The sequence below is a fragment of the Etheostoma spectabile genome, unplaced genomic scaffold (genome assembly GCF_008692095.1).
Source record: "Etheostoma spectabile isolate EspeVRDwgs_2016 unplaced genomic scaffold, UIUC_Espe_1.0 scaffold00002047, whole genome shotgun sequence".
Taxonomy (NCBI): Eukaryota; Metazoa; Chordata; class Actinopteri; order Perciformes; family Percidae; genus Etheostoma; species Etheostoma spectabile.
This window is the reverse complement of record NW_022602845.1, coordinates 3630-30466: the sequence shown is the minus strand read 5'-3', so window position 1 is coordinate 30466 and position 26837 is coordinate 3630. Positions and strand designations below refer to the sequence as shown.

Genomic DNA, 26837 nt, shown 5'->3' with positions numbered 1-26837 from the left:
TATTTGATAAACTAGGCAACAGAGCGGGCTGTTGTGTTGTGTTGAAGGCGGCTGCCGCGCTCCGGCGTCCCTGCTGCCAACGGCTGTCGCGTGTGGATGACGTAGTCACGTCATCCCACAGGAGACGTTGCGCTGTTGTTGCCATGGTAGCACGTCGCGGTGTTGTTTACATTTGTATTCAACGCCGTTGTTACCGGATTTCATAACATATCTATAAGTTGACATTTTCTTTCCTATAACGTTATGTTTTGAGTTGCGATTGTCTGAATGATTGTAATTTTATTTGTTAATAGAAAAAATTAATAAATAAAAAAAAATACCGTGGATGTAAAACACGTGAGACGGAGCTGTTGTTACCATGGTAACACGTCAGCCAACCGGGACACCTTCATCAAAATATTATTTGATTGAAAAATGAAAGAAAAGACACGAAAATAAGTGACAAGATGTCAAAAAACAAGAAAGAAATTGCGACAAAGACGTAGAAAAAAAAGTGACAAAATGTGATTTTTAACGATGTGACACTTTGAATCATCATTTAATTTAAAAAATAATGTTTTAATGATTGGTTGAACGTCAGCTGATTGACTTTAATGTCTTAATTATCTATCTTATAGAGTTAGATATGCAAAGATTTACTATATATATATATATATATATATATATATATATATAATATATATATATATATATATATATATATATATATATATATATATATATATATGTATATATAGAGAGAGAGAGATTATCTAACAATGCTTTACAGTTTCTTTTTTTTATTTATAGTCCCAATTCACAACAAGAGTTATTTTGAGACACTTTACAGATCTACAGCCGGTCTAGACCAACTCTATAATTTACAGATATAGCAGGTCTAGACCCATCTATAATTTACAGATAGAGCAGGTCTAGACCGCTCTATAATTACAGATAGAGCAGTCTAGACCGCTCTATAATCAGAACAGCAGGTCAGCCTCTATAATTTACAGATAGAGCAGGTCTAGACGCTCTATAATTTACAGATAGAGCAGGTCTAGACCTCTCTATAATTTACAGATAGAGCAGGTCTAGACACTCTATAATTTACAGATAGAGCAGGTCTAGACCTCTCTATAATTTACAGATAGAGCAGACTCAGACAACAGTGGCCATTATAGTAACAATAACTATGAGTAGAAATACTAGTTGTAGCAGATCAGGGCGTAGCAGGGTGTTGCCAATGTGTCCTTGAGCAAGGCACGTAACCCCTAGTTGCTCCAGAGTTGTGCAACCTCTAACATTTAAGACAACTGTAAGTCTCTTTGGATGAAAGCATCAGATAAATGACTAAATGTAATCTCAGGTACTCTGATTGCCAGGTGAAAACTTTCCCAAGTTAACAAAATTATCAAAAAGTCTATAGACGTTGTACATAGTTATCTAGTTTTATCTTTTAATTTACCTGCACGTTGCTTAAATTTGACTTAACTTGACATGAGAAAGTGTCAGAAAGTGGATCTACGTTGTGTCTTTACGTTATTAAGACCTAGAGCTTATTTATATTTAAGTAGCGAGATGAAACTTTAGTAAACTACTCCCAGTCTTTTGTTAAGGGTCGAGGTACTTTGTGAGTACTCTTCTCTCCCCCCCCCTCGTTACAGTCTGTGATGTAGATGTTGTGATGTATTGGCGGCTGCTAGTCGTTATCACATTGTTTTGTTCCAAACGAGCGATCAGCAACAGTCTCCTTACTGTCCTCACTAAAGTCAAAGCCAGAGTAAATTCCATGGGGCAGGTCCTGCAAATTGACGTCTATCGGCCTTTACAGTGCAGCACATCTGGCTTTAAGGGGACCAATAGCACACTCAGTGACCATGTATGCTTTTTGTGGTGGATCTATAATGATGTGGCGTATGCGGCTGTCCAGAAGCAGAGAGGAAATGTCTGTAGAAAGCAACAAGTGATAGAAAACTCTGCTCATTTCTCTGGGAAGGAGCAGTTTTATTGAGGAAAGTTGAAAGGACAGAGACGGACTGACTCTAATCATGAACACTGGACTTGGTGGTGTTTCAGGAGGACAAGTGCCTCAGTTCTACTCTCATATCACTTTCCCATTTCCTCCGTCAGCTTGGTATGAAACCCTGGAATGAAGACAGGAAGAAAAGACTGTGTTCATGTTGGTTTTATTCATCAGGTAAAGCTGCAGTTGGTTCACACATCCCATCAGTAGAGTCTGTTCAAAGACTCTCGTTCAATGGTTTCATCAACACATTCACTTCATCCACAATCACGTAGTTAGAACCACAGTCTCAGCTATGTAGGAGAGGGGAATGACTTATTCATTTTGATTATGATAACAACACCTGGTCCACAAAACTAATACATGTAAATCTAGTTTATATACAAAATGTCCCCAAAGAGGACAGCGTGTGCAGGATGAAGGAGGTCTGGTGCTTTCTCTCTTCAGAGCCATGCAGTGGAAGAGAAACAATTTGATTTATATTGGATCCGTCCCACATGGGACTACAAGACACCGCTATGTACCAGACATCTTCCTGTCATGCAGACACAGAACATGGAGAAATACATGAAGAACAACCAGCAGCTGATATCTACAGATCATCTGGGTAAAGATCTTTTTAACATGTCAAACATCTACACAGATCTCAACAGAGCTCATTTTGAGCTTCTGGGGCTCCCGAATAATTTTCTCAAATAAAAACATCTTATCACTTCTAAAACCTCAATACAAGCGAAAAACCTCAAACTGATTTATAAAAAACGTGTAGAAAAGCAAATAAATAAGAAAAAGGCAAAACAATGTGTAAACACATAAAAAAACTAAATAAGTCAAAAGAGTTCAAACTCGGAATTTAAACCTTAAATTACTTTCAGTTTACACAACTCAGCAGGGGTTCCAAAACCACCACAACACGTTAGTCCAGCATAGAGGGGCTGAGTGAACGTGGTCTGGACTCTGTGGAGGAGAGTCATGGTTCCAGAGACGCTGTAGAAGGACAGAACACCTGCACTGTGATCCAGGTACACTCCTACTCTGGAGGACCCAGGACCTGAGACGGCTGCAAGTCGTTACCAAATTGTTTTGTTCCAAACGAGCGATCAGCAACAGTCTCCTTACTGTCCTCACTAAAGTCGTGGTGGACAAAGCCAGACTACATTCCATGGGGCAGGTCCTGCAAATTGACGTCTATAGGCCTTTACACTGCAGCACATCTGGCTTTGACGGGACCACTTGTGGGGCGTCCAGTTGGTCTGGAGTGGGGGAGGGGTGTGAGTGGTTCCTTCTCAAACCTGCAGTAGAAGGCATTCAGGTCATCAGCAAGGCCATTGTTAGCCTCAGCCGTGGGGTGGGGGGGGGGGGGGTGTGCTCTCCACAGAGCTGCAGAGTCGTTGGCTGAAAACCGGTTTCCAACTTTTCACAGCAGCTCCTTTCAGCTTCTCTGATCTCATTGGTCGGGGTGTTTCTGAGCGGTTCATCAGACTCTGGTGACTGGAGTGATGACAAATAGGTTCAACTTGGTAAAAAATAGGAATGCTTTTATTTCTGCCAGTATATAGTCTATGATAAAGGAATATAGTTTGATTGGGGTTATGAAGGTGTTCAACATCAGTGTAGGTGGACACTATATTTACATCTCCACAGCTTTATCTTGCCATCAGACCAAACCTTTTCACCACACAGAACACAGGAGTTGCTGGTTCACCGCTGCCTCCATGAGTTCATTAGTTTGGTAGTTCCTAACTCTTTAAAACAGCAAAGTCACACAATGACAAAATAACTAAGCACCAACCCCCGTGTTCTGTGAGATTAAATGACTGATTTTGTCAAAGGAGTCTGGTGGCTTTGGAGAGAGAGAACCTGAAATATTCCAAAGTTAAAGCACTCCTCATTCAGAAGAAACCGGCCAAACTATATTATACTAAATATTTTGCAGAAACGTTAACATGTCAGCAGCATTTTAATGATGGTTGAGATGGCGCTAAATCTATTCTATATATTTCACAGATTGTAGTACTTTGTAAGTTTGTTATTTAAAAAACAAAATCAGTGGTGTGTCTTCCATGTTGTGTGTTGGATTTTTTGGAAACAATATAAAGTTAATTGCAGGACAACTCAGTCATTTATTAAACTGGAGGCCGTCTCCAGACCCTCTGATTCTAACAAGAGTTTACCTCCTAAAAGCTGAAGTCAACAGAGTTTTTAAATGAGAAATGATCTCTGTTGGAAACCAGAGTTCCTGCATATCATATCACATACTTTATCTTTTTACTTTACTACAAACTGCAGCTGATCTTACAAAGTAGGTTTAGTTGTCTGCAGACAATTAGTACTCACAAAAATACTTTCTTGCATACTAATGGTAGTATGGGCCATGAGACACGCCCAGCAGCTCTCTCAAATTGCTTCTCGTCCAGGAATGAACAAAGCTCGATAACTCCTCCCACACACATGCTGTTTTAAGATCAGAGCTCAGACTAGCTTCACTCAGACAGTCGTCACTGAGCGAGAGGTGAGATGGCGCAGAGAGGAGTTCAGCTGGACCGGGAAACCTTCTCTTGTTCCATCTGTCTGGATCTACTGAAGGATCCGGTGACTACTCCCTGTGGACACAGCTACTGCATGAACTGTATTAAAAGCCACTGGGATGGAGAGGATGGTAAGCACAGCTACAGCTGTCCTCAGTGCAGGAAGAGGTTCACACCGAGGCCTGTCCTGCTGAAAAACACCATGTTAGCAGATTTAGTGGAGGAGCTGAAGAAGACTGGACTCCAAGCTGCTCCTGCTGATCACTGCTATGCTGGAGCTGAAGATGTGGCCTGTGATGTCTGCACCGGGAGGAAACTCAAAGCCATCAAGTCCTGTCTGCAATGTCTGGCTTCTTACTGTGAGAAACACCTTCAGCCTCATTATGAATCAGAGACATTCAAGAAACACAAGCTGGTGGAGCCATCCAAGAAGCTCCAGGAGAACGTCTGCTCTCGTCATGATGAGGTGATGAAGATGTTCTGCCGTACTGATCAGCAGCTTATCTGTTATCTCTGCTCTGTGGAGAACATAAAGGCCACGACACAGTCTCAGCTGCAGCAGAGAGCTGAGAGGCAGAGAGAGCTCGAGGGGAGTCGACTCAACATCCAGCAGAGAATCCAGGACAGAGAGAAAGATGTGAACTGCTTCAACAGCAGGCGGAGGCCATCAATCTCTCTGCTGATGAAGCAGTGGAGGACAGCGAGAAGATCTTCACTGAGCTGATCCGTCTCCTGGAGAAAAGAAGCTCTGATGTGAAGCAGCAGGTCAGATCCCAGCAGGAAAGGGAAGTGAAGAAGCTCTCACACACCGAGGACCACAACCAGTTTCTACACAACTACCCCTCACTGGCACCACTCAGCCAATCAGCATCCAGCATCCAGATCCGTCCTCTGAGCTGCTTTGAGAACGTGACAGCGGCCGTGTCAGAGCTCAGAGATCAACTACAGGACGTCCTGAGAGAGAAGAGGACAACCGTCTCACTGACAGGGACTGAAGTGGACGTTTTACTGCCTCAACCAGAGCCCAAGACCAGAGCTGAATTCTTACAATATTCACGTGAAATCACACTGGATCCAAACACACCAGACACACAGCTGTTTTTATCTGAGGGGAACAGGAAAGTAACGTTAAAGAAAAAAAATCAGTCTTATTCTAGTCACCCAGACAGATTTACTTGGTGGCCTCAGGTCCTGAGTAGAGAGAGTCTGACTGGACGTTGTTACTGGGAGGTGGAGAGGAGAGGGAGAGGAATTTCTGTAGCAGTCGCATACAAGAATATCAGGAGAGAGGGGAAGTCGGATGAATGTGGATTTGGACTAAATGACAAATCTTGGGCTTTAGAGTGTTACAACAACAGTTATAAATTTTTTTACAACAAAGTCCAAACTCCCATCAAAGGTCCTGGGTCCGCCAGAGTAGGAGTGTACCTGGATCACAGTGCAGGTATTCTGTCCTTCTACAGAGTCTCTGAAACCATGACTCTCCTCCACAGAGTCCAGACCACGTTCACTCAGCCCCTCTATGTTGGACTAGCATGTTTGTGGTGTCCTGGATTCTCTGCTGAGTTGTGTACACTGTAATAGACAGAAGTCATTTAAGGGTTAATTTCTGTTTTAACTCGTCAACTTATTTAGTCTCCATGTGAGCAGCATTTTTTGTCACTTTTTTTCAAAATGTATTTGCTTTTCTTAACATTTTTGTAAATTAGTTTGAGGTTTATTTGCATGTATTGAGGTTTGAGAAGTGGGAGCCCCAGAAGCTCAAAATGAGCTCAGTAGGGATCTGATATTTTACCTTTGATTGTTGAAATAAGACAACCTATTAAAAAAATCTTCACAGAGATGACCTGAAGATATCAGCTGCTGGTTGTTCTTCATGTATTTCTCCATGTTCTGTATCTGTGTGACAGGAAGATGTCTGGTAAATAGCGGTGTCTTGTAATCTCATGTTTGAGTCAATACTTCCTCTGTGCACTGACTCAATAAATATTACACTAAAACTAACTGTGTTTCATTAGAACTCATTATTGTTGAATAAATTGTTAATGGGGAATGAGATCATGGAGTTTGTTCACCCAGTTGCCCACAGTGTAATGTTAATGTGGTTTCTGTATGAAAGGTTACATGTGAGTGGAGGACCAGACCATCAGTGTTCACTTCATTGAATGGACACTGACTGGCCTTCATTCAGACGCAATATGAGCAGTTCATGGCCTATTATAGAAGACAATAGTAGAGTTAAGTATCGTGGGATAGCTGAATTCACATGTAGACCATGTTGAAACGGGGTGAGGGTGACTCACATTACATTGAGAGCAGCAAGACATTGTTGCTGCAAAATGATGTTACAGTGGATTGTGTTTAAACCCACAAGTTTCACATCATTTTTAGTAATATTATCATGCAAAAAATACAGGGACATTTGTTTTTCCAAAGACAGTTCATGGCCTATTATAGAAGACAATAGTAGAGTATGGGGGGGGGGGTGAATGTGGATTTGAACGAAATGACAAATCTTGGGCGTTATATTGTAACAACAACAGTTATACATTTTGGTCCAACAATGTCCAAACTCCCGTCCCAGGTCCTGGGTCCTCCAGAGTAGGAGTGTACCTGGATCACAGTGCAGGTATTCTCTCCTTCTACAGCGTCTCTGGAACCATGACTCTCCTCCACAGAGTCCAGACCACGTTCACTCAGCCCCTCTATGCTGGACTAAGGCTTTATAGTCTTATTGGAGACTCTGCTGAGTTGTGTAAAGTAGACAGAAGTCATTTAAGGGTTAAATTCTGAGTTTTAATTTCTTATTTAGTCTCCATGGCTGCTGCTGAGAGTTGGTTGTTATGACATTCCATATTTTAGATGTTTCTTTCTTATTTTTTGCTTTGACCAACATTTTTCAACACTTTCTTTGACATTTCTTTGCTTCACTAAACATTTTTGTAAATTAATTTGAGTTCTTTTGCTTATATTGAAGTTTTAGAGGTGATACGTTTTGTTTGTTTGTTGAGAAAATCATTCGGGGAGCCCCAGAAGCTCTCAATGAGCTCAGTTGGGATTAGTTTATTTTACCTTTAATTTTTAAAACAGGACGATATGTTAAAAACAATCTCTGCATACTAATGATAATACGGGCATTGCAACACCAAGCACTCCTCTTTTAGGAATGAAGCTAGACTTGATAACATGTTGTTTTTAGATCAGAGGCTACATGCATACTAAGGCCTACATAGCGATCTTTTAATCCTTCTGCCATCAGGTTAATAAATTCAGACAATAGTCACTTTAAATAAGATCCTTATCAACAGCCCATATGATAAATCATGCAACAATGCCTATTGATTCTTTTTTTTCTTTGTACTACTATTTGTCTGTTTTACTGATTTGTGCTTGATGTGATTTTAGATGTTAACATAAAACTACAGGGTAGTACCAGTAATAAGTGTGATAATTAAATAGTATTCTTTGGACCAGAAATTGGAAAGAGGAATAGGATTTGTCAGATTTAGGTTAGATTAGATTTAGATTTTGTAGTTTATCACACATTTACATGAGCAGACATAACATTTAAGTCATAGCCTACAGAATAACTCAGCAGGAGCCGTTAGTTTTACATCAGAGCTCAGACTAAACTGCACAAAAAAAGGAAATTTGTGTTTGGTAGATTATGTCTTTGTTGTATCAATGATTCTTTTCAATAAACTTTATAAAATTGGTAGCCTGATTATGTCGATTTTAACTGGTGCCACATTTGCAGGCATTTGCAACCTCTCTGGGAACCATCACCTCATCGTGGTGGAGAGGTTTGTGTGTCCCTGAACCTGAGGGCCGTGTTGTCTGGAGCTGTGTGCTCCTGGTAGGGTCTCCCATGGCAAAGTGGTCTCAGGTGAGGGGTCAGACAAAGAATGATTCAAAAACCCTGTCAGTCACCGAGGAAGAGATGGAGTGACCCTGCCCGGAGTGAGCCCGGGGCCCCGAGAGCTGTGGTCTTCGGTGCCTCAAGGGGCGGTAACCCGCGAACACCGTGTAGACACTGGTGGTCAGGGAAGCTGTCCGACTGAAAAAGAAGTCTTTCCGGGGTATGCTATCCTGGAGGACTCCGGAGGCAGTTGCAAGGTACCGACAGGTCCGAAGGGCTGCAGCGGTGACAAAGGGCAAAGCAGCGGGTGTGGGAGAAGTTCGGAGAAAACATGGCGAAGAACTTTTGGTCTGCACCAAGGTGCTTCTGGAAAACCGTTCGCCACCTCAGGAGGGGGAAGTGGGGAACCATACAAGCTGTATACAGTAAAGATGGGATGCTGTTGACCTGGGGCGGTGCAAGTAGCACTTTGAGGAAGTCCTAAATCAGGCTAACACTTCCTCTGTGGTAGCGGCAGAGCAGGAGGATGATGGGGGATTGTTGTCAATTTCCCTGGTGGAAGTTGTTGAGGTAGTTAAAATACTCCACAGTGGCAAAGCCCCAAAGATTGAAATGCTGAAAGCTCTGGGTGTGGAGGGGTTGTCATGGTTGACACGCCTCTTCAACATTTTGTGGAAGTCTGAGGCAGTCCCTAGGGAGTGGCACACCAGGGTGGTGGTTCCCCTCTTCAACAAGGGGGACTAGAGGTGTGCCAACTACAGGGAGATACTGTGGGAAGTGCTCCAGGAGTATGGGCTTAGGGGGGGTCCCTTCTCAGGGCCATCCAATCTCTGTATGACCAAAGCGAGAGCTGTGGTCCTCATGGCATCATGAGGACCACATCATCATGAGGTGGTTTGGGCATCTGGTAAGGATGCCTCCTGGGGGGCTCCCTAGGGTGGTCGTCGAGGCATGTCCAGCTGGGAGGAGGCCTTGGGGAAGACCCAGGACTAGATGGTATGCAAGTTATTTTGGGCCAATTTGATTGAAAGAAACCCATATTTGTGATATAAAAAAGCTTTTAAAATGGGTCAAATTTGACCTGAGGAAAACACTGAGTCAGAAAACTTTTTTTAAACAGAGGTTTTTGACGCATAGTGGTGTGTGCTTCGTACTAGGAACTTCCAAATGCAGTTTCCACAACCCCCCGAGGTCTAGACAGCCTGTAGGTGAAGATGCTCTGTTCACCAGTGAATCTGCTGTTTGCATTTGGCTTCAACAAGTAGTCTGTCAATGGCGTCATCTGCCACGATGCAGTCTGGGGATCCTTCTGGGGTAAAATTTAAAATGAACTTTTTCTCAATGTTTTTTGTGCTTTTGTCAACGCTTTGTTTCATTTATTGCCAATTAACCTAACTTAAATGACATTATACCTATTTTTTTGTTAAGAAAAGAAGAAATAATGAATTATTTTGACTAACTGTAAAGATGAGAGGATGTTGAGTGGATCACAGACTGGTTGATGTCAACGATCAGTTTGGACACTGTCTAAAACCAATTTTTTTTTTTTAAATGCAATAAAATAAAATAAAAACAATTCTGTGGAAGTAATGATTCATTTACCTGTGAAGATTGTTTTCTGGGTTCCATACAACATTAGTGCATGTATCCAGGTTATTTTGGGGCAATATGGGTGAAAGAAATCCATGTTTGTAATATAAAAAAGCTTGTAAACGGGTCAAGTTTGACCCGAGGAAAACACAAGGGATAAAAAATGAATTTTTTTGGCAGATTGTTTTTTACACTTGGTTGTGTGTTCTTTATACTAGGACAGGTTGTTATATCTCCTTGGTAGCAGTTATGTAATACATGATAATTTAAGTGTAACATCAGTATCCTGTTCTATACTGTGGCTATACACAGTCCTAACGCTGTGGTGGTTTAATCAGGTACCATGAGCCCCTTTTTAACTTTGAGCCCCGGCCCCTTCACAGGTCTCTGCATGGCTCTGTTGCTTCTCTAATACCCAGAACCATCATTCCCTTCACATGAGCTTGTTCTTGCAATGTAAATGTTGTTCAATGCTCCAGTAAATAGGAAAGACCTTAGATACAACCAGGCAAAAGGAGAGGGAGCCAGTCAACGATGGTCACTTCAGAGGGGAATATCACCCAGAATGTCAGCAATAATGAGTTCTAATGAAACACAGTTAGATTTAGTGTAAAATGTATTGAGTCAGTGCAGAGAGGAAATATTGACTCAAACATGGGACTACAAGACACCGCTATTTATCAGACGCCTTCCTGTCCCACAGATACAGAACATGGAGAAGTACATGAAGAACAACCAGCATCTGATATCTATAGATCATCTCAGGAAAGATTTTTTAACATATCGTCCAGTTTCAATAATCAAAGGTAAAATAACAGATCTTGAATGAGCTCACTGAGAGTTTCTGGGGCTCCCCGAATGATTTTCTCAACAAACAAAAACATGTTATCACTTCTAAAACCTCAATACAAGCAAAAAAACAAAAATAATGTTTAATAAAGTGATGAAAATGTTGCAAAAAGCAAAAAAACATGAGAAAAGCAACAAAAATGTCAAATACTGACAAAAAAACGAATGACAATAACCAGCTCCCAGCAACACACATGGAGACTAAATAAGACAAAGAGTTAAAACTCTATTAACCCTTAAATGACTTCTGTTCATTTCAGGTTACACAACTCAGCAGAGGCTCCATACCAATAAAACCCTAGTCCAGCATAGAGGGGCTGAGTGAACGTGGTCTGGACTCTGTGGAGGAGAGTCATGGTTTCAGAGATGCTGTAGAAGGACAGAATACCTGCACTGTGATCCAGGTACACTCCTACTCTGGAGGACCATGGACCTGAGACGGGAGTTTGGACATTGTTGGACCAAAATGTAAATCTGTTGTTGTTATAATCTAACGCCCAAGATTTGTCATTTCGTCCAAATCCACATTCATCAGACTCCCCCACTCTGCTGATATTCTTGTATGAGACTGCTACATCAACTTTTCCTGCTCTCCTCTCCACCTCCCAGTAACAACGTCCAGTCAGACTCTCTCTACTCAGGACCAGACAGTGAATCTGTCTGGGTGACTAGAATAAGACTGTTTTTGTCTCATGAATGTTGCTTTCCTGTTCCCCTCAGATAATAACAGCAGTGTGTATGCTGTGTTTGGATCCAGTGTGATATTACGTGAATATTGTAAGAATCCAGCTCTGGTCTTGGGCTCTGGTTGAGGCAGTAAAACGTCCATTTCAGTCCCTGTCAGTGAGACGGTTGTCCTCTTCTCTCTCAGGACGTCCTGTAGTTGATCTCTGAGCTCTGACACGGCCGCTGTCACGTCCTCAAAGCAGCTCAGAGGACGGATCTGGATGCTGGATGCTGATTGGCTGAGTGGTGCCAGTGAGGGGTAGTTGTGTAGAAACTGGTTGTGGTCCTCTGTGTGTGAGAGCTTCTTCAGCTCAGCGTCTTTCCTCTTCAGCTCAGTGATCTCCTGCTCCAGCTTCTCCTGAAGCTCTCGGACTCGACTCACTTCCCTTTCCTGCTGGGATCTGACCTGCTGCTTCACATCAGAGCTTCTTTTCTCCAGGAGACGGATCAGCCCAGTGAAGATCTTCTCGCTGTCCTCCACTGCTTCATCAGCAGAGAGATTGATGGCCTCCGCCTGCTGTTGAAGCAGCTTCACATCTTTCTCTCTGTCCTGGCTCTGCTGGATGTTGAGTCGACTCCCTCGAGCTCTCTCTGCCTCTCAGCTCTCTCTGCTGCAGCTGAGACTGTGTCGTGGCCTTTATGTTCCTCCACAGAGCAGAGATAACAGATAAGCTGCTGATCAGTACGGCAGAACATCTTCATCACCTCATCATGACGAGAGCAGACGTTCTCCTGGAGCTTCTTGGACGGCTCCACCAGCTTGTGTTTCTTGAATGTCAGGGGATTCATAATGAGGCTGAAGGTGTTTCTCACAGTAAGAAGCCAGACATTGCAGACAGGACTTGATGGCTTTGAGTTTCCTCCCGGTGCAGACATCACAGGCCACATCTTCAGCTCCAGCATAGCAGTGATCAGCAGGAGCAGCTTGGAGTCCAGTCTTCTTCAGCTTCTCCACTAAATCTGCTAACATGGTGCTTTTCAGCAGGACAGGCCTCGGTGTGAACGTCTTCCTGCACTGAGGACAGCTGTAGCTGTCCTTACCATCCTCTCCATCCCAGTGGCTTTTAATACAGTTCATGCAGTAGCTGTGTCCACAGGGAGTAGTCACCGGATCCTTCAGTAGATCCAGACAGATGGAACAAGAGAAGGTTTCCAGGTCCAGCTGAACTCCTCTCTGCGCCATCTCACCTCTCGCTCAGTGACAACGACTGTCTGAGTGAAGCTAGTCTGAGCTCTGATCTTAAAACAGCATGTGTGTGGGAGGAGTTATCGAGCTTTGTTCATTCCTGGACGAGAAGCTGAGAGCTGCAGAAGTGTCTCAAGGCCCATACTACCATTAGTATGCAAGAAAGTATTGTTGTAAGCACCAGTTGTCTGCAGACAACAAAACATTCTTTGTAAGAGCAGCTGCAGTTTGTAGTAAAGTAAAAAGATAAAGTTTGTGATATGGGATGCAGCAACTCTTGTTTCCAACAGAGCTCATTTCTGATTTAAAAACTCGGAGGTAACCTAGGAGGTAAACTCTTCTTAGAATCAGAGGGACTGGAGACGGCCCCCCAGGTTAATAAATGACTGAGTTGTCCTGCAATTAACTTTATATTGTTTCCAAAAATTCAAACACACAACATGGAAGACACACCACTGATTTAGTTTTTTAAATAACAAATTTACAAAGTACTACAATCTTTGAAATATATGGAATAGATTTAGCTCCACACAAACCATCATTAAAATGCTGCTGACGTGTTAACGATTCTGCAAAATATTTAATATAGTTTGGCCGGTTTCTTCTGAATGATGATTGCTTTAACTTTGAAAATTTCAGGTTCTCTCTCTCCAAAGTCACCAGACTCCTTTGACAAAATCAGTCATTTTACCTCAGAGAACACGGGGTTGGTTGCTGCAAACTACTGTTTCACCACGCTGAGCTAACAGGCTTCTGGACAACCTCATGCACCACATCATTATAGATCCTACACAAACTTCGCCCATGATGGAGGATCTATAATGATGTGGCATTGAGTCTGCTAGTGGTCCCCTTAAAGCCAGATGTGCTGCACTGAAAATGCCTATAGACGTCAAATTGCAGGACCTGTCCCTGTCTGTTATCCTGGGGATTAAACTAGCGACCTCCTGGTTCCAAGCTTGTTTCCTTAACCCCCTGGGCTACTGGCCCCATCACTTCTGATAATAAAAGCATGTCTTTGGAAAAACAAATGTCCCTGTATTTTTTGCATGATAATATTACTAAAAATGATGTGAAACTTGTGGGTTTAAACACAATCCACTGTAACATCATTTTTCAGCAACAATGTCTTGCTGCTCTCAATGTAATGTGAGTCACCCTCACCCCGTTTCAACATGGTCTACATGTGAATACAGCTATCCCACGATACTTAACTCTACTATTGTCTTCTATAATAGGCCATGAACTGCTCATATTGCGTCTGAATGAAGGCCAGTCAGTGTCCATTCAATGAAGTGAACACTGATGGTCTGGTCCTCCACTCACATGTAACCTTTCATACAGAAACCACATTAACATTACACTGTGGGCATCTGGGTGAACAAACTCCATGATCTCATTCCCCATTAACAACTTATTCAGCAATAATGAGTTCTAATGAAACACAGTTCTAGTGTAAAATTTATTGAGTCAGTGCACAGAGGAAATATTGACTCAAACATGGGATTACAAGACACCGCTATTTACCAGACATCTTCCTGTCCCGCAGATACAGAACATGGAGAAATACATGAAGAACAACCAGCAGCTGATATCTACAGGTCATCTGGGTAAAGATCTTTTTTAACATGTTGTCTTGTTTAAACAATGAAAGGTGAAAACAACAATCTCAACTGAGCTCATTTTGAGCTTCTGGGGCTCCCCGAATGATTTTCTCAACAAACAAAAACATCTCATCACTTCTCAAACCTCAATACAAGCAAAACAGTTAAATTAATGTTGAATAAAGTGATGAAATTGTTGCAAAAAGCAAAAAAACATGAGAAAAAGCAACAATAATGTCAAATACTGACTAAAAACAGAATGACAACAACCAGCTCTCAGCAACATACATGGAGACTAAATATGCCGAAGAGTTAAAACTCTATTAACCCTTAAATGACTTCTGTTCACTTCAGTTTACACAACTCAGCAGAGACTCTAAAACTATAAAGCCTTAGTCCAGCATAGAGGGGCTGAGTGAACGTGGTCTGGACTCTGTGGAGGAGAGTCATGGTTTTAGAGACGCTGTAGAAGGACAGAATACCTGCACTGTGATCCAGGTACACTCCTACTCTGGAGGACCAAGGACCTGGGACGGGAGTTTGGACATCATTGGACCAAAATGTATAACTGTTGTTTTTACAATCTAACGCCCAAGATTTGTCATTTCGTCCAAATCCACATTGATATCCCCCCGCTCTGCTGATTTTCTTGTATGCAACTGCTACAAAAACTCTCCCGTTCATCTCCACCTCCCAGTAACAACGTCCAGTCAGACTCTCTCTACTCAGGACCTGACACATGTCAGTGAATTTATCTTGGTTTCTAGAATAAGACTGTTGTTGTTTCATTACTGTTGCTTTCCTGTTCCCCTCAGACAATAGCAGATATGTGTATGCTGTGTTTCGATCCAGTGTGATTTCATGTGAATATTGTAAGAATCCAGCTCTGGTCTTGGGCTCTGGTTGAGGCAGTAAAACGTCCACTTCAGTCCCTGTCAGTGAGATGTTTGTCCTCTTCTCTCTCAGGACGTCCTGTAGTTGATCTCTGAGCTCTGACACGGCCGCTGTCACGTCCTCAAAGCAGCTCAGAGGACGGATCTGGATGCTGGATGCTGATTGGCTGAGTGGTGCCAGTGAGGGGTAGTTGTGTAGAAACTGGTTGTGAGTCCTCTGTGTGTGAGAGCTTCTTCAGCTCAGCGTCTTTCCTCTTCAGCTCAGTGATCTCCTGCTCCAGCTTCTCCTGAAGCTCTCGGACTCGACTCACTTCCCTTTCCTGCTGGGATCTGACCTGCTGCTTCACATCAGAGCTTCTTTTCTCCAGGAGACGGATCAGCTCAGTGAAGATCTTCTCGCTGTCCTCCACTGCTTCATCAGCAGAGAGATTGATGGCCTCCGCCTGCTGTTGAAACAGCTTCACATCTTTCTCTCTGTCCTGGATTCTCTGCCTCTCAGCTCTCTCTGCTGCAGCTGAGACTGTGTCGTGGCCTTTATGTTCCTCCACAGAGCAGAGATAACAGATACGCTGCTGATCAGTACGGCAGAACATCTTCATCACCTCATCATGACGAAAGCAGAAGTTCTCCTGGAGCTTCTTGGACGGCTCCACCAGCTTGTGTTTCTTGAAAGCAGGGGATTCAAAATGAGGCTGAAGGTGTTTCTGACAGTAAGAAGCCAGACATTGCAGACAGGACTTGATGGCTTTGAGTTTCCTCCCGGTGCAGACATCACAGGCCACATCTTCAGCTCCAGCATAGCAGTGATCAGCAGGAGCAGCTTGGAGTCCAGTCTTCTTCAGCTCCTCCACTAAATCTGCTAACATGGTGTTTTTCAGCAGGACAGGCCTCGGTGTGAACGTCTTCCTGCACTGAGGACAGCTGTAGCTGTACTTACCATCCTCTCCATCCCAGTGGCTTTTAATACAGTTCATGCAGTAGCTGTGTCCACAGGGAGTAGTCACCGGATCCTTCAGTAGATCCAGACAGATGGAACAAGAGAAGGTTTCCCGGTCCAGCTGAACTCCTCTCTGCGCCATCTCACCTCTCTCTCTCTGTCTGAGTGAAGCTAGTCTGAGCTCTGATCTTATAACAGCATGTGTGTGGGAGGAGTTATCGAGCTTTGTTCATTCCTGGACGAGAAGCAATTTGAGAGAGCTGCTGGGCGTGTTGCAAGGCCCATACTACCATTAGTATGCAAGAAACTATTTTTGTGAGTACCAATTGTCTGCAGACAACAAAACCTACTTTGTAAGAGCAGCTGCAGTTTGTAGTAAAGTAAAAAGATAAAGTATGTGATATGGGATGCAGCAACTCTGGTTTCCAACAGAGATCATTTCTCATTTAAAAACTCTGCTGACTTCAGTTTTTAGGAGGTAAACTCTTCTTAGAATCAGAGGGTCTGGAGACGGCCCCCCAGTTTAATAAATGAGTGACTTGTCCTGCAATTAACTTTATATTGTTTCCCACAACACACAATATGGAAGACGCACCAGTGACTTTTCTTGTGTAAATAACAAACATACAAAGTACTAAAATCTGTGAAACATATAGAATGCATTGAATCCACTGTACCATAAGTTTTTAGCAACAATGTCTTGCTGCTCTCAATGTAATGTGAGTCACCCTCACCCCATTTCAACATAGTCTACACGTGAATACAGCTATGTAAGTAGGTACTTAACTCTACTATTGTCTTCTATAATAGGCCATCAACTGCTCATATTGCGTCTGAATGAAGGCCAGTCAGTGTCCATTCAATGAAGTGAACACTGATGGTCTGGTCCTCCACTCACATGTAACCTTTCATACAGAAACCACATTAACATTACACTGTGGGCAACTGGGTGAACAAATTCCATGATCTCATTCCCAATTAACAAGTTATTCAGCAATAATGTCTTGGGGGGGGGGGGGGGGGGGGGGACTACTATGAAACACAGTTAGTTTTTGTGTGGTATTTATTGATTCGGTGCAGAGAGGAAATATTGACTCAAACATGGGATTACAAGACACCGCTATTTACCAGACATCTTCCTGTCACACAGATACAGAACATGGAGAAATACATGAATAATAACCAGCAGCTGATATCTACAGATCATCTGGGTAACAATCTCCTTTAACATGTTGTCTTATTTCAACAATCAAAGATGAGAGCACAAGACTCCGGGAAAGGGAAGAAGTTGAGTTAGTAACAAATATTAATGGGATGAGGTTGCCCACTGATAGAGAGTAGGAGGAAGAGAGAGGTGCTCAGTGCATCATGGGAAGTCCCCCGGCAGTCTAGGCCTATAGTAGCGTAACTAAGGGATGGTTCAGGACTTTCCTGAGCCATCCCGAACTATAAGCTTTATCAAAGACAAAAGTCTTAAGCCTACTCTTAAATGCGGAGACGGTGTCTGCCTCCTGAACCCAGACTGGAACCTGGTTCCACAGGAGAGGAGCCTGATAGCTTAATGCTCTGGTCCCTGGACCCAGACTGGAACCTGGTTCCACAGGAGAGGAGCCTGATAGCTAAACGCTCTGGTCCCTGGACCCAGACTGGAACCTGGTTCCACAGGAGAGGAGCCTGATAGCTGAAGGCTCTGGCTCCCGTTCTACGTTTAGAGACTCTAGGAACCACAAGTAACCCTGCATTCTGGGAGCGTAGTTCTCTCCCAGGGTTGTAAGGTACTATGAGCTCTTTAAGATAAGATGGTGCCTGACCATGAAGAGCTTTGTAGGTGAGAAGAAGGATTTTAAATTCTATTCTGGATTTTACAGGAAGCCAATGCAGAGAAGCTAAAACAGGAGAGATGTGGTCTCTTTTCCTGGTTCCTGTCAGAACACGTGCTGCAGCATTCTGGATCAGCTGAAGAGTCTTTATGGACTTCTCCGAGCAGCCTGATAAGAAAGAATTGCAGTAATCCAACCTAGCAGTAACAAATGCATGGACTAGTTTTTCTGCATCATTTTTAGACAGGATATTCCTGATTTTTGCAATATTACGTAGGTGAAAAAAGGCAATCCTTGAAATTTGCTTTAAGTGGGAATTAAAGGACATGTCCTGATCAAAGATAACTCCAAGATTCCTCACAGTGGTGCTGGAGGCCAGGGTGGTGCTGGAGCCCAGGGTGATGTTGGAGGCCAGGGTGGTGCTGGAGGCCAGGGTGATGCTGGAGACCAGGGTGATGCTGGAGGCCAGGGTGATGCTGGAGGCCAGGGTGATGCCATCCATAGTAACTATCGCTTTAGATAATGTGTCACGGAGGTGCTTGGGTCCCTGAACAATAACATCAGTTTTATCTGAGTTTAACATTAGACAATTACAGGTCATCCAGGTTTTAACATCCTGAAGGCACATTTGAAGTTTAGCTAACTGATTAGTTTCATCCGGCTTGATCGATAGATATAATTAAGTATCATCTGCATAACATTGAAAGTTTATGGAGTGTTTCCTGATAATATTGCCTAAAGGAAGCATATATAAAGTGTCACGGCCTATTCTGTGGCTATACAGTACACAGCCCTAACGCCGTGGTGGTTTAAAATCGAGTACCATAAGGAGCCCCGGCCCCTTTACAGGTCTCTGCATGGCTCTGTTGCTTCTCTAATACCTGGAACCATCATTCCCTTCACATGAGCTTCTTTTTGCAATGTAAATTTTGTTCAATGCTCCAGTAAATAGGAAAGACCTTAGATACAACCAGACAAAAATAGAGAAAACGAGTGAACAAGGATGGTCATTTCAGAGGAGAATATCACCCATAATGCTTTGCAGTTAGGCCCTTTTGTCTTCTGGCAATGCATGCTGTTGGGTAATATTAAAGACAGGGGGAGGGGACCACTAATGAAACACAGTTGGTTTTAGTGTAATATTTATTGAGTCAGTGCAGAGAGAAAAGTTGACCCGCCTACAAGACACCGTTATTTACCAGACATCTTCCTGTCCCACAGATACAGAACATGGAGAAATACATGAAGAACAACCAGCAGCTGATATCTATAGATCATCTCAGTAAAGATCTTTTTAAACATGTGGTCTTGTTTCAACAATCAAAGGTAAATTAACAGATCTCAACTGAGCTCATTTTGAGCTTCTGGGGCTCCCCAAATGATTTTCTCAACAAACAAAAACATGTCATCACTTCTAAAACCTCAATACAAGCAAAAAAGTTAAAATAATGTTGAATAAAGTGATGAAAATGTTGCAAAAAGCAAAAAAAACTAAGAAAAAGCAGCAAAAATGTAAAATACTGACAAAAAAACAAAATTACAACAACCAGCTCTCAGCAGCAGCCATGAAGACAAAATAAGACGAAGAGTTAAAACTTGTTTAACCCTTAAATTACTTCTGTCTATTCCACTTAACACAACTTAGCAGAGGCTCCATACCAATCAAACCTTAGTCCAACACAGAGGGGCTGAGTGAACGTGGTCTGGACTCTGTGGAGGAGAGTCATGGTTTCAGAGACGCTGTAGAAGGACAGAATACCTGCACTGTGATCCAGGTACACTCCTACTCTGGAGGACACAGGACCTGAGACGGGAGTTTGGACATTGTTGGACCAAAATGTATAACTGTTGTCAATACATTCTAATACCCAAGATTTGTCATTTCGTCCAAATCCACATTCACCCAACGCCCCCGTTCTGCTGATGTTCTTGTATGCGATTGCTACATCAACTCCTCTCCCTCTCCTCTCCACCTCCCAGTAACAACGTCCAGTCAGACTCTCTCTACTCAGGACCTGAGGCCAGCCAGTGAATCTGTCTGGGTGTCTAGAATAAGACTGATGTTGTCCCATTAACGTTGCTTTCCTGTTCCCCTCAGATAATACCAGATATGTGTGTGTTGTGTTTGGATCCAGTGTGATTTCACGAGAATATTTTAGTAATCCAGCTCTGGTCTTGGGCTGCTGCTTCACATCAGAGCGTCTTTTCTCCAGGAGACGGTTCAGCCCAGTGTAGATCTTCTCGCTGTCCTCCACTGCTTCATCAGCAGAGAGATTGATGGCCTCCGCCTGCTGTTGAAGCAGCTTCACATCTTTCTCTCTGTCCTGGATTCTCTGCTGGATGTTGAGTCGACTCCCCTCGAGCTCTCTCTGCCTCTCAGCTCTCTCTGCTGCAGCTGAGACTGTGTCGTGGCCTTTATGTTCCTCCACAGAGCAGAGATAACAGATACGCTGCTGATCAGTACGGCAGAAAATCTTCATCACCTCATCATGACAAAAGCAGAAGTTCTCCTGGAGCTTCTTGGACGGCTCCACCAGCTTGTGTTTCTTGAATGTCTCTGATTCATAATGAGGCTGAAGGTGTTGATCACAGTAAGAAGCCAGACATTTCGGACAGGACTTGATGGCTTTGAGTTTCCCCCCGGTGCAGACATCACAGGCCACATCTTCAGCTCCAGCATAGCAGTGATCAGCAGGAGCAGCTTGGAGTCCAGTCTTCTTCAGCTCCTCCACTAAATCTGCTAACATGGTGTTTTTCAGCAGGACAGGCCTCGGTGTGAACCTCTTCCTGCACTGAGGACAGCTGTACCTGTACTTACTATCCTCTCCATCCCAGTGGCTTTTAATACAGTTCATGCAGTAGCTGTGTCCACAGGGAGTAGTCACCGGATCCTTCAGTGGATCCAGACAGATGGGACAAGAGAAGGTTTCCCGGTCCAGCTGAACTCCTCTCTGTTCCATCTCACCTCTCTCTCTCTGTCTGAGTGAAACTAGTCTGAGCTCTGATCTTATAACAGCATGTGTGTGGGAGGAGTTATCGAGCTTTGTTCATTCCTGGACGAGAAGCTGAGAGCTGCTGGGCGTGTTGCAAGGCCCATACTACCATTAATATGCAAGAAACTATTGTTGTGAGTACCAATTGTCTGCAGACAACAAAACATTCTTTGTAAGAGCAGCAGTTTGTAGTAAAGTAAAAAGATAAAGTATGTGATATGGGATGCAGCAACTCTTGTTTCCAACAGAGATCATTTCTCATTTAAAAACTCTGCTGACTTCAGCTTGTAGGAGGTAAACTCTTCTTAGAATCAGAGGGTCTGGAGACGGCCCCCCAGTTTAATAAATGACTGAGTTGTATTACAATTAACTTTATGTTGTTTCCCATGTGGTGCCTGAGCCATGCTGGATGATGTGCTGACAGGAATCCGCTTGACACTGTTTCTTGATTATTAAAGGTTTATTTACATCAAAGAATTCAGCATCAATACAAGCTCTGCAGAAGCTAGAGAGTGTTTCTGCCAATATAACACTCTGACTCCCAGATTCTTCATCATGGTTTAATAGGGTCTCTGTTTATACACCATGTAAAAGAATGTGGGGTAGGGGCCCCTCAGCTAGCGTGTCAATCATAGAACCCTGGGGACTGGAGGTCCAGAGGTCCCCTTTCCACATCTAGTTCAATTTTGATGCCCCTTCCTCGATGATAAGCAACCTTTAGACCTTAGGATAGACAACCTTAGACCATGGCTTCATTCCAACCGCTAGTTCAACTTTGGGGGTGTTGAAATACTACACCCACAACACACAACATAGAAGACGATGTGTCTTCCATGTTTTCCTGATTTTGTTTTTTAAATCACAAACTTACAAAGTACTAAATCTCTGCTCTCTCCAAAGCCACCAGACTCCTTTGACAAAAACATTTTTATCTCACAGAACACGGGGGTTGGTGCTTAGTTATTTTGTCATTGTGTGACTTTGCTGTTTTAAAGAGTTAGGAACTACCAAACTAATGAACTCATGGAGGCAGCGGTGAACCAGCAACTCCTGTCTTCTGTGTGGTAAAAAGGTTTGGTCTGATGGCAAGATAAAGCTGTGGAGATGTAAATATAGTGTCCACATACACTGATGTTGAACACCTTCATAACCCCAATCAAACTATATTCCTTTATCATAGACTATGTACTGGAAAAAATAAAAGCATTCCTATTTTTTACCAAGTTGAACCTCAACCTATTTGTCATCACTCCAGTCACCAGAGTCTGATGAACCGCTCAGAAACACCCCGACCAATGAGATCAGAGAAGCTGAAAGGAGCTGCTGTGAAAAGATGGAAACCGGTTTCAGCCAACGACTCTGCAGCTCTGTGGAGAGCCCCAGTAAGGAGACTGTTGCTGATCGCTCTGTTTGGAACTATACTATGTGGTAACAACTTGCAGCCGCCAATACATCACAACATCTACATCACAGACTGTAACGAGGGGGGGGGGGGAGAGAAGAGTACTCACAAAGTACCTCGACCTTTAACAAAAGACTGGGAGTAGTTTACTAAAGTTTCATCTTGCTACTTAAATATAAGTAAGCTCTAGGTCTTAATAACGTAAAGACACAACGTAGATCCACTTTCTGACACTTTCTCATGTCAAGTTAAGTCAAATTTAAGCAACGTACAGGTTAATAAAAGATCAAACTAGATAACTATGTACAACGTCTATAGACTTTTTGATAATTTTGTTAACTTGGAAAACTTTGTGAAAGCTCAGCGTAGCAGAAGCTTTAATGATTATAAACTAAATGTTAATTTGTTTTATTTCAGAGACTTAACATTTTGTTGGACAAAGTTTTCACCTGACAATCAGAATACCTGAGATTACATTTAGTCATTTATCTGATGCTTTCATCCAAAGAGACTTACAGTTGCTTTAAATGTCAGAGGTTGCACAACTCTGGAGCAACTAGGGGTTACGTGCCTTGCTCAATCAAAAGGTCAAACAGATGCTACGAGAGAGAAACTGTAAACATCATAAGATAATCTGTATACATGGAAATCTTTGCATATGTAACCCTATAACATAGATACCAAATAGCCAAAAACTGAGAACATGTTATGCCACTGTGCTGCAGTTTCTATGGAAGGAGAATATAAAGGAACCATGTGGTCCAGGGTACCTGCAGGCCTCTTCCTCCCTGTCACCTTCATCTGCCTCCTCCTCTTCACTCCCTGCCTCTGTCCCCATGTCTGTGTGTGTCTATGTGTCTGTTAAGTATTTTAACATTAATTGTTATGGCTGTATAGATTTAAAAGCCTAATAATGTGGTGGATCAAGGGTTAAATCCACTCTTGATTGTGATTTTTAGGAACCACCGGCCCCTACTGACACCAGATCAACAAACAACAGATCAACAGATTTTGTTGTGACAGCAGCATGTTTTCACTAACAGCAAAAGACAAAAACACACAAACAAGTAAACACACGGGAAATACAGGCAAACAATAGATATTGATAATATGGTTGACTGAGTAAGCAAAATGGCGTCAAATAAAGGTATACTACAGCAGTAAGGGGACTATACTACACTACACATCTAACAGAGAATATCTAATATCTAACCAGAATAAGAGACAACGGGTCCGTCTGTAGTTTTAGCCCAAGTAGCTTTTCAATTTCTGTCATGAGATTAGATTCTCTGGGTCTCTGACAACATTATTAGGGCCCGAGCGCCGACAGGCGGCGAAGGCCCTATTGGAACTGAAGGAATTATTATTAGGGCCCGAGCGCCGACAGGCGGCGAAGGCCCTATTGGAACTGAAGGAATTATTATTATTAGGGCCCGAGCGCCGACAGGCGGCGAAGGCCCTATTGGAACTGAAGGAATTATTATTATTAGGGCCCGAGCGCCGACAGGCGGCGAAGGCCCTATTGGAACTGAAGGAATTATTATTAGGGCCCGAGCGCCGACAGGCGGCGAGGCCCTATTGGAACTGAAGGAATTATTATTAGGGCCCGAGCGCCGACAGGCGGCGAAGGCCCTATGGAACTGAAGGAATTATTATAGCCCGAGCGCCGACAGGCGGCGAAGGCCCTATTGGAACTGAAGGAATATTATTATTAGGGCCCGAGCGCCGACAGGCGGCGAAGGCCCTATTGGATGAAGGAATTATTATTATTCTTTATTATTTTCCGCCAAATGAATTGCCTTTTTGGAGGACTTATCATATTCAAAAACTCACCAATTTGGCGGTCGCATCAGGTCTGGTGAAAATTTACGTATTTTAATGGTTTCGGGAATAGGCGCACAAAAATGGCTCGCTAGCGCCACCTACAATATTACGAAAATTCAGCCCCTGCACTACGTTTATCGTAGACTCACGAACTTGGTATACATATGTATCATGGCAGGGCGGACATAAAACTCCATGCCCCCCCCCTAAACCCAACAGGAAGTCCGCCATTTTGTTTTGAACGTGCGAAATTAGTGCGATTTTGCCCATTTCCACATGTCGTACTTTAACGAACTCCTCCTAGAGCTTTCGTCCGATCATCTTCAAACTTGGTGTGTGTCATCTTAACATGTTAACGATGAAAAGTTATTAAAAGAAAAACTTTTCGTCATAGGGCGTGCGTGGCGGGGCGGCCATTTTGTGCAATTCGCCACCGAAACAGGAAGGGGTGTAACTCGAGCGTACGTTGTCCGATTAGCCCGAAACCTTTCACGACTCATCAGAGTCCGCCCCTGCCGACATCTACACGCCGCTATTTTGGCTCAAAGTCATAGCGCCCCCTAGTGGCAACAGGAAGTAGGCCTAAAAGACAAGGTGCTATACTTTAAACGAACTCCTCCTAGAGATTTCATCCGATCATCTTCAAACTTGGTGTGTATCATCCTAAGATGTTACCGATGAAAAGTTATTAAAAGAAAAACTTTTCGTCATACGGTGTGGGCGTGGCATGGCGGCCATTTTGGGTGTTTAGCGATGAGATGAAATTGGCTGTAACTACAGTGTACGTTGTCCTATCTGCTTGAAATTTCCCACAACACCAAGAGTCCAGGCCTGAGGACACCTACAGGCCAATATGGACTTTTGGAGATAGCGCCACCATCTGGCAACAGGAATATGCCGTCTGACAGGAAGTGAGTGTAACTTGAGTGTACATTGTCCAATTGGCTTGAAACTTTTCAGGATTCATCAGAGTCCGCCCCTGACGACATCTACATGCCGAACTTCGCTCAAAGTCATAGCGCCCCCTAGTGGCAACAGGAAGTAGTTCTTAAAGACAAGTTGCTATACTTTAACGAACTCCTCCTAGAGATTTCATCAGATCGACTTTAATTCAGTCTGAGTCATCTTAAGTTTAAGATGAAAAGTTATTAAAAGAAAAACTTTTCGTTAAACGGTGTGGGCGTGGCATGGCGGCCATTTTGAGTGTTTAGCGATCACTGTTAAAATGGCTGTAACTACAGTGTACTTTGTCAAATCTGCTTGAACTTTTCAGGATTCATCAGAGTCCGCCCCTGACGACATCTACACGCCGAAATTCGCTCAAAGTCATAGCGCCCCCTATTGGCAACAGGAAGTAGGCCTAAAAGACAAGGTGCTATACTTTAACGAACTCCTCCTAGAGATTTTATCCGATCAACTTCAAACTTGGTGTGTGACATCTTAAGATGTTGAAGATGAAAGTTATTAAAAGAAAAACGTTTCGTCATAGGGTGTGGGCGTGGCATGGCGGCCATTTGAGTGATTAGCAATGAAGTTAAGTGGCTGTAACTACAGTACGTTGTCGGATCTGCTGGAAATTTCCCACAAACACCAAGAGTCCCGGCCTGAGGACACCTACAGGCCAATATGGAGTTTTGGAGATAGCGCCACCATCTGGCAACAAGAAATATGCCTTATAAGACAAACATCATCCGATTACATGAAACTTAGAATTTGTGGTCTACATGTGATAGTGAGGCGGCCCCTATATTATGACCACGCCCAGTCACTCAGGCCACGCCCCTTTCATAACATTTGAACCGTTATAGGTACAGTCTTGTGTGAGATGCCATAGAACTCAGCAGAGACTTCCTTTTTTATTGGTGATGTTTTACACGCCCCCTTATGATGCGGCCACGCCCCCTTCCACAGATAGTGAGTTGTATGACGTATAGGCTCGTGTAAGGTATCAATGAACTCAGCAGGGACTTCTTTTTTTTATTGGTGATGTTGACCCGCCCCACTATTATGCGGCCACGCCCCCTTCACAGATAATGACTTGTATGACATATAGGCTTGTGTAAGGTATCATGAACTCAGCAGGGACTTCCTTTTTATTGGTGACGTTTGACCCGCCCCAATATGATGCGGCACGCCCCCTTTCACAGATAATGACTTGTATGACGTATAGGCTTGTGTGAGGTATCAATGAACTCAGCAGGGAGTTCACTTTTCATGGGCGACGATTTTCAGCGTACGAGTGATGCTTTATTGCGCGGGTCGCAAGGAGGCGTCCGCCAGTAACCCCGACTGGCGCGGGTTAGCGAGGGCCCTCCATCGCTGCTTGCAGCTTTAATTATTATTATTATTATTATTTTCCGTCAAATGAATTGCCTTTTTGGAGGACTTATCATATTCAAAAACTCACCAAATTTGGCGGTCGCATCAGGTCTGGTGAAAATTTACGTATTTTAATGGTTTTGGGAATAGGCGCACAAAAATGGCTCGCTAGCGCCACCTACAATATTACGAAAATTCAGCCCCTGCACTACGTTTATCGTAGACTCACGAAACTTGGTACACATATGTATCATGGCAGGGCGGACATAAACTTCATTGTAGCCCCCCCCTAAACCCAACAGGAA

At 43.3% G+C, this 26837-nt stretch overlaps 2 protein-coding genes, 1 long non-coding RNA gene and 2 pseudogenes across 3 annotated transcripts; 1 reads left to right on the top strand and 4 right to left on the bottom strand.

Moving 5' to 3' along the window:
• Positions 1–4469: 4469 nt before the first annotated feature.
• On the top strand, positions 4470–7357 carry LOC116675551 (E3 ubiquitin/ISG15 ligase TRIM25-like; annotated as a pseudogene).
• On the bottom strand, positions 5952–7278 carry LOC116675552 (uncharacterized). Its single transcript, XR_004328434.1, has 2 exons — positions 7197–7278; positions 5952–6015 (listed from the first exon to the last, which is right to left on the bottom strand). It is a non-coding gene; the product is annotated as an uncharacterized LOC116675552 (long non-coding RNA).
• A 3700-nt stretch (positions 7358–11057) lies between the features above and the next one.
• Positions 11058–12787, bottom strand: LOC116675549 (tripartite motif-containing protein 16-like; annotated as a pseudogene).
• Positions 12788–14673: 1886 nt separating this feature from the next.
• Positions 14674–16336, bottom strand: LOC116675550 (E3 ubiquitin/ISG15 ligase TRIM25-like). Its single transcript, XM_032507276.1, is given in 2 exon segments — positions 14674–15448; positions 15450–16336. Coding segments are annotated over 2 exon segments (1626 nt in total). The 5' UTR covers positions 16317–16336; the 3' UTR covers positions 14674–14689.
• A 3289-nt stretch (positions 16337–19625) lies between these two features.
• LOC116675553 (E3 ubiquitin/ISG15 ligase TRIM25-like) lies at positions 19626–20972 on the bottom strand. The gene has a single exon (XM_032507277.1). The coding sequence runs from the start codon at positions 20952–20954 to the stop codon at positions 19626–19628; it is 1329 nt and encodes a 442-aa protein (XP_032363168.1). The 5' UTR covers positions 20955–20972.
• Between the last annotated feature and the right edge of the window lie 5865 nt (positions 20973–26837).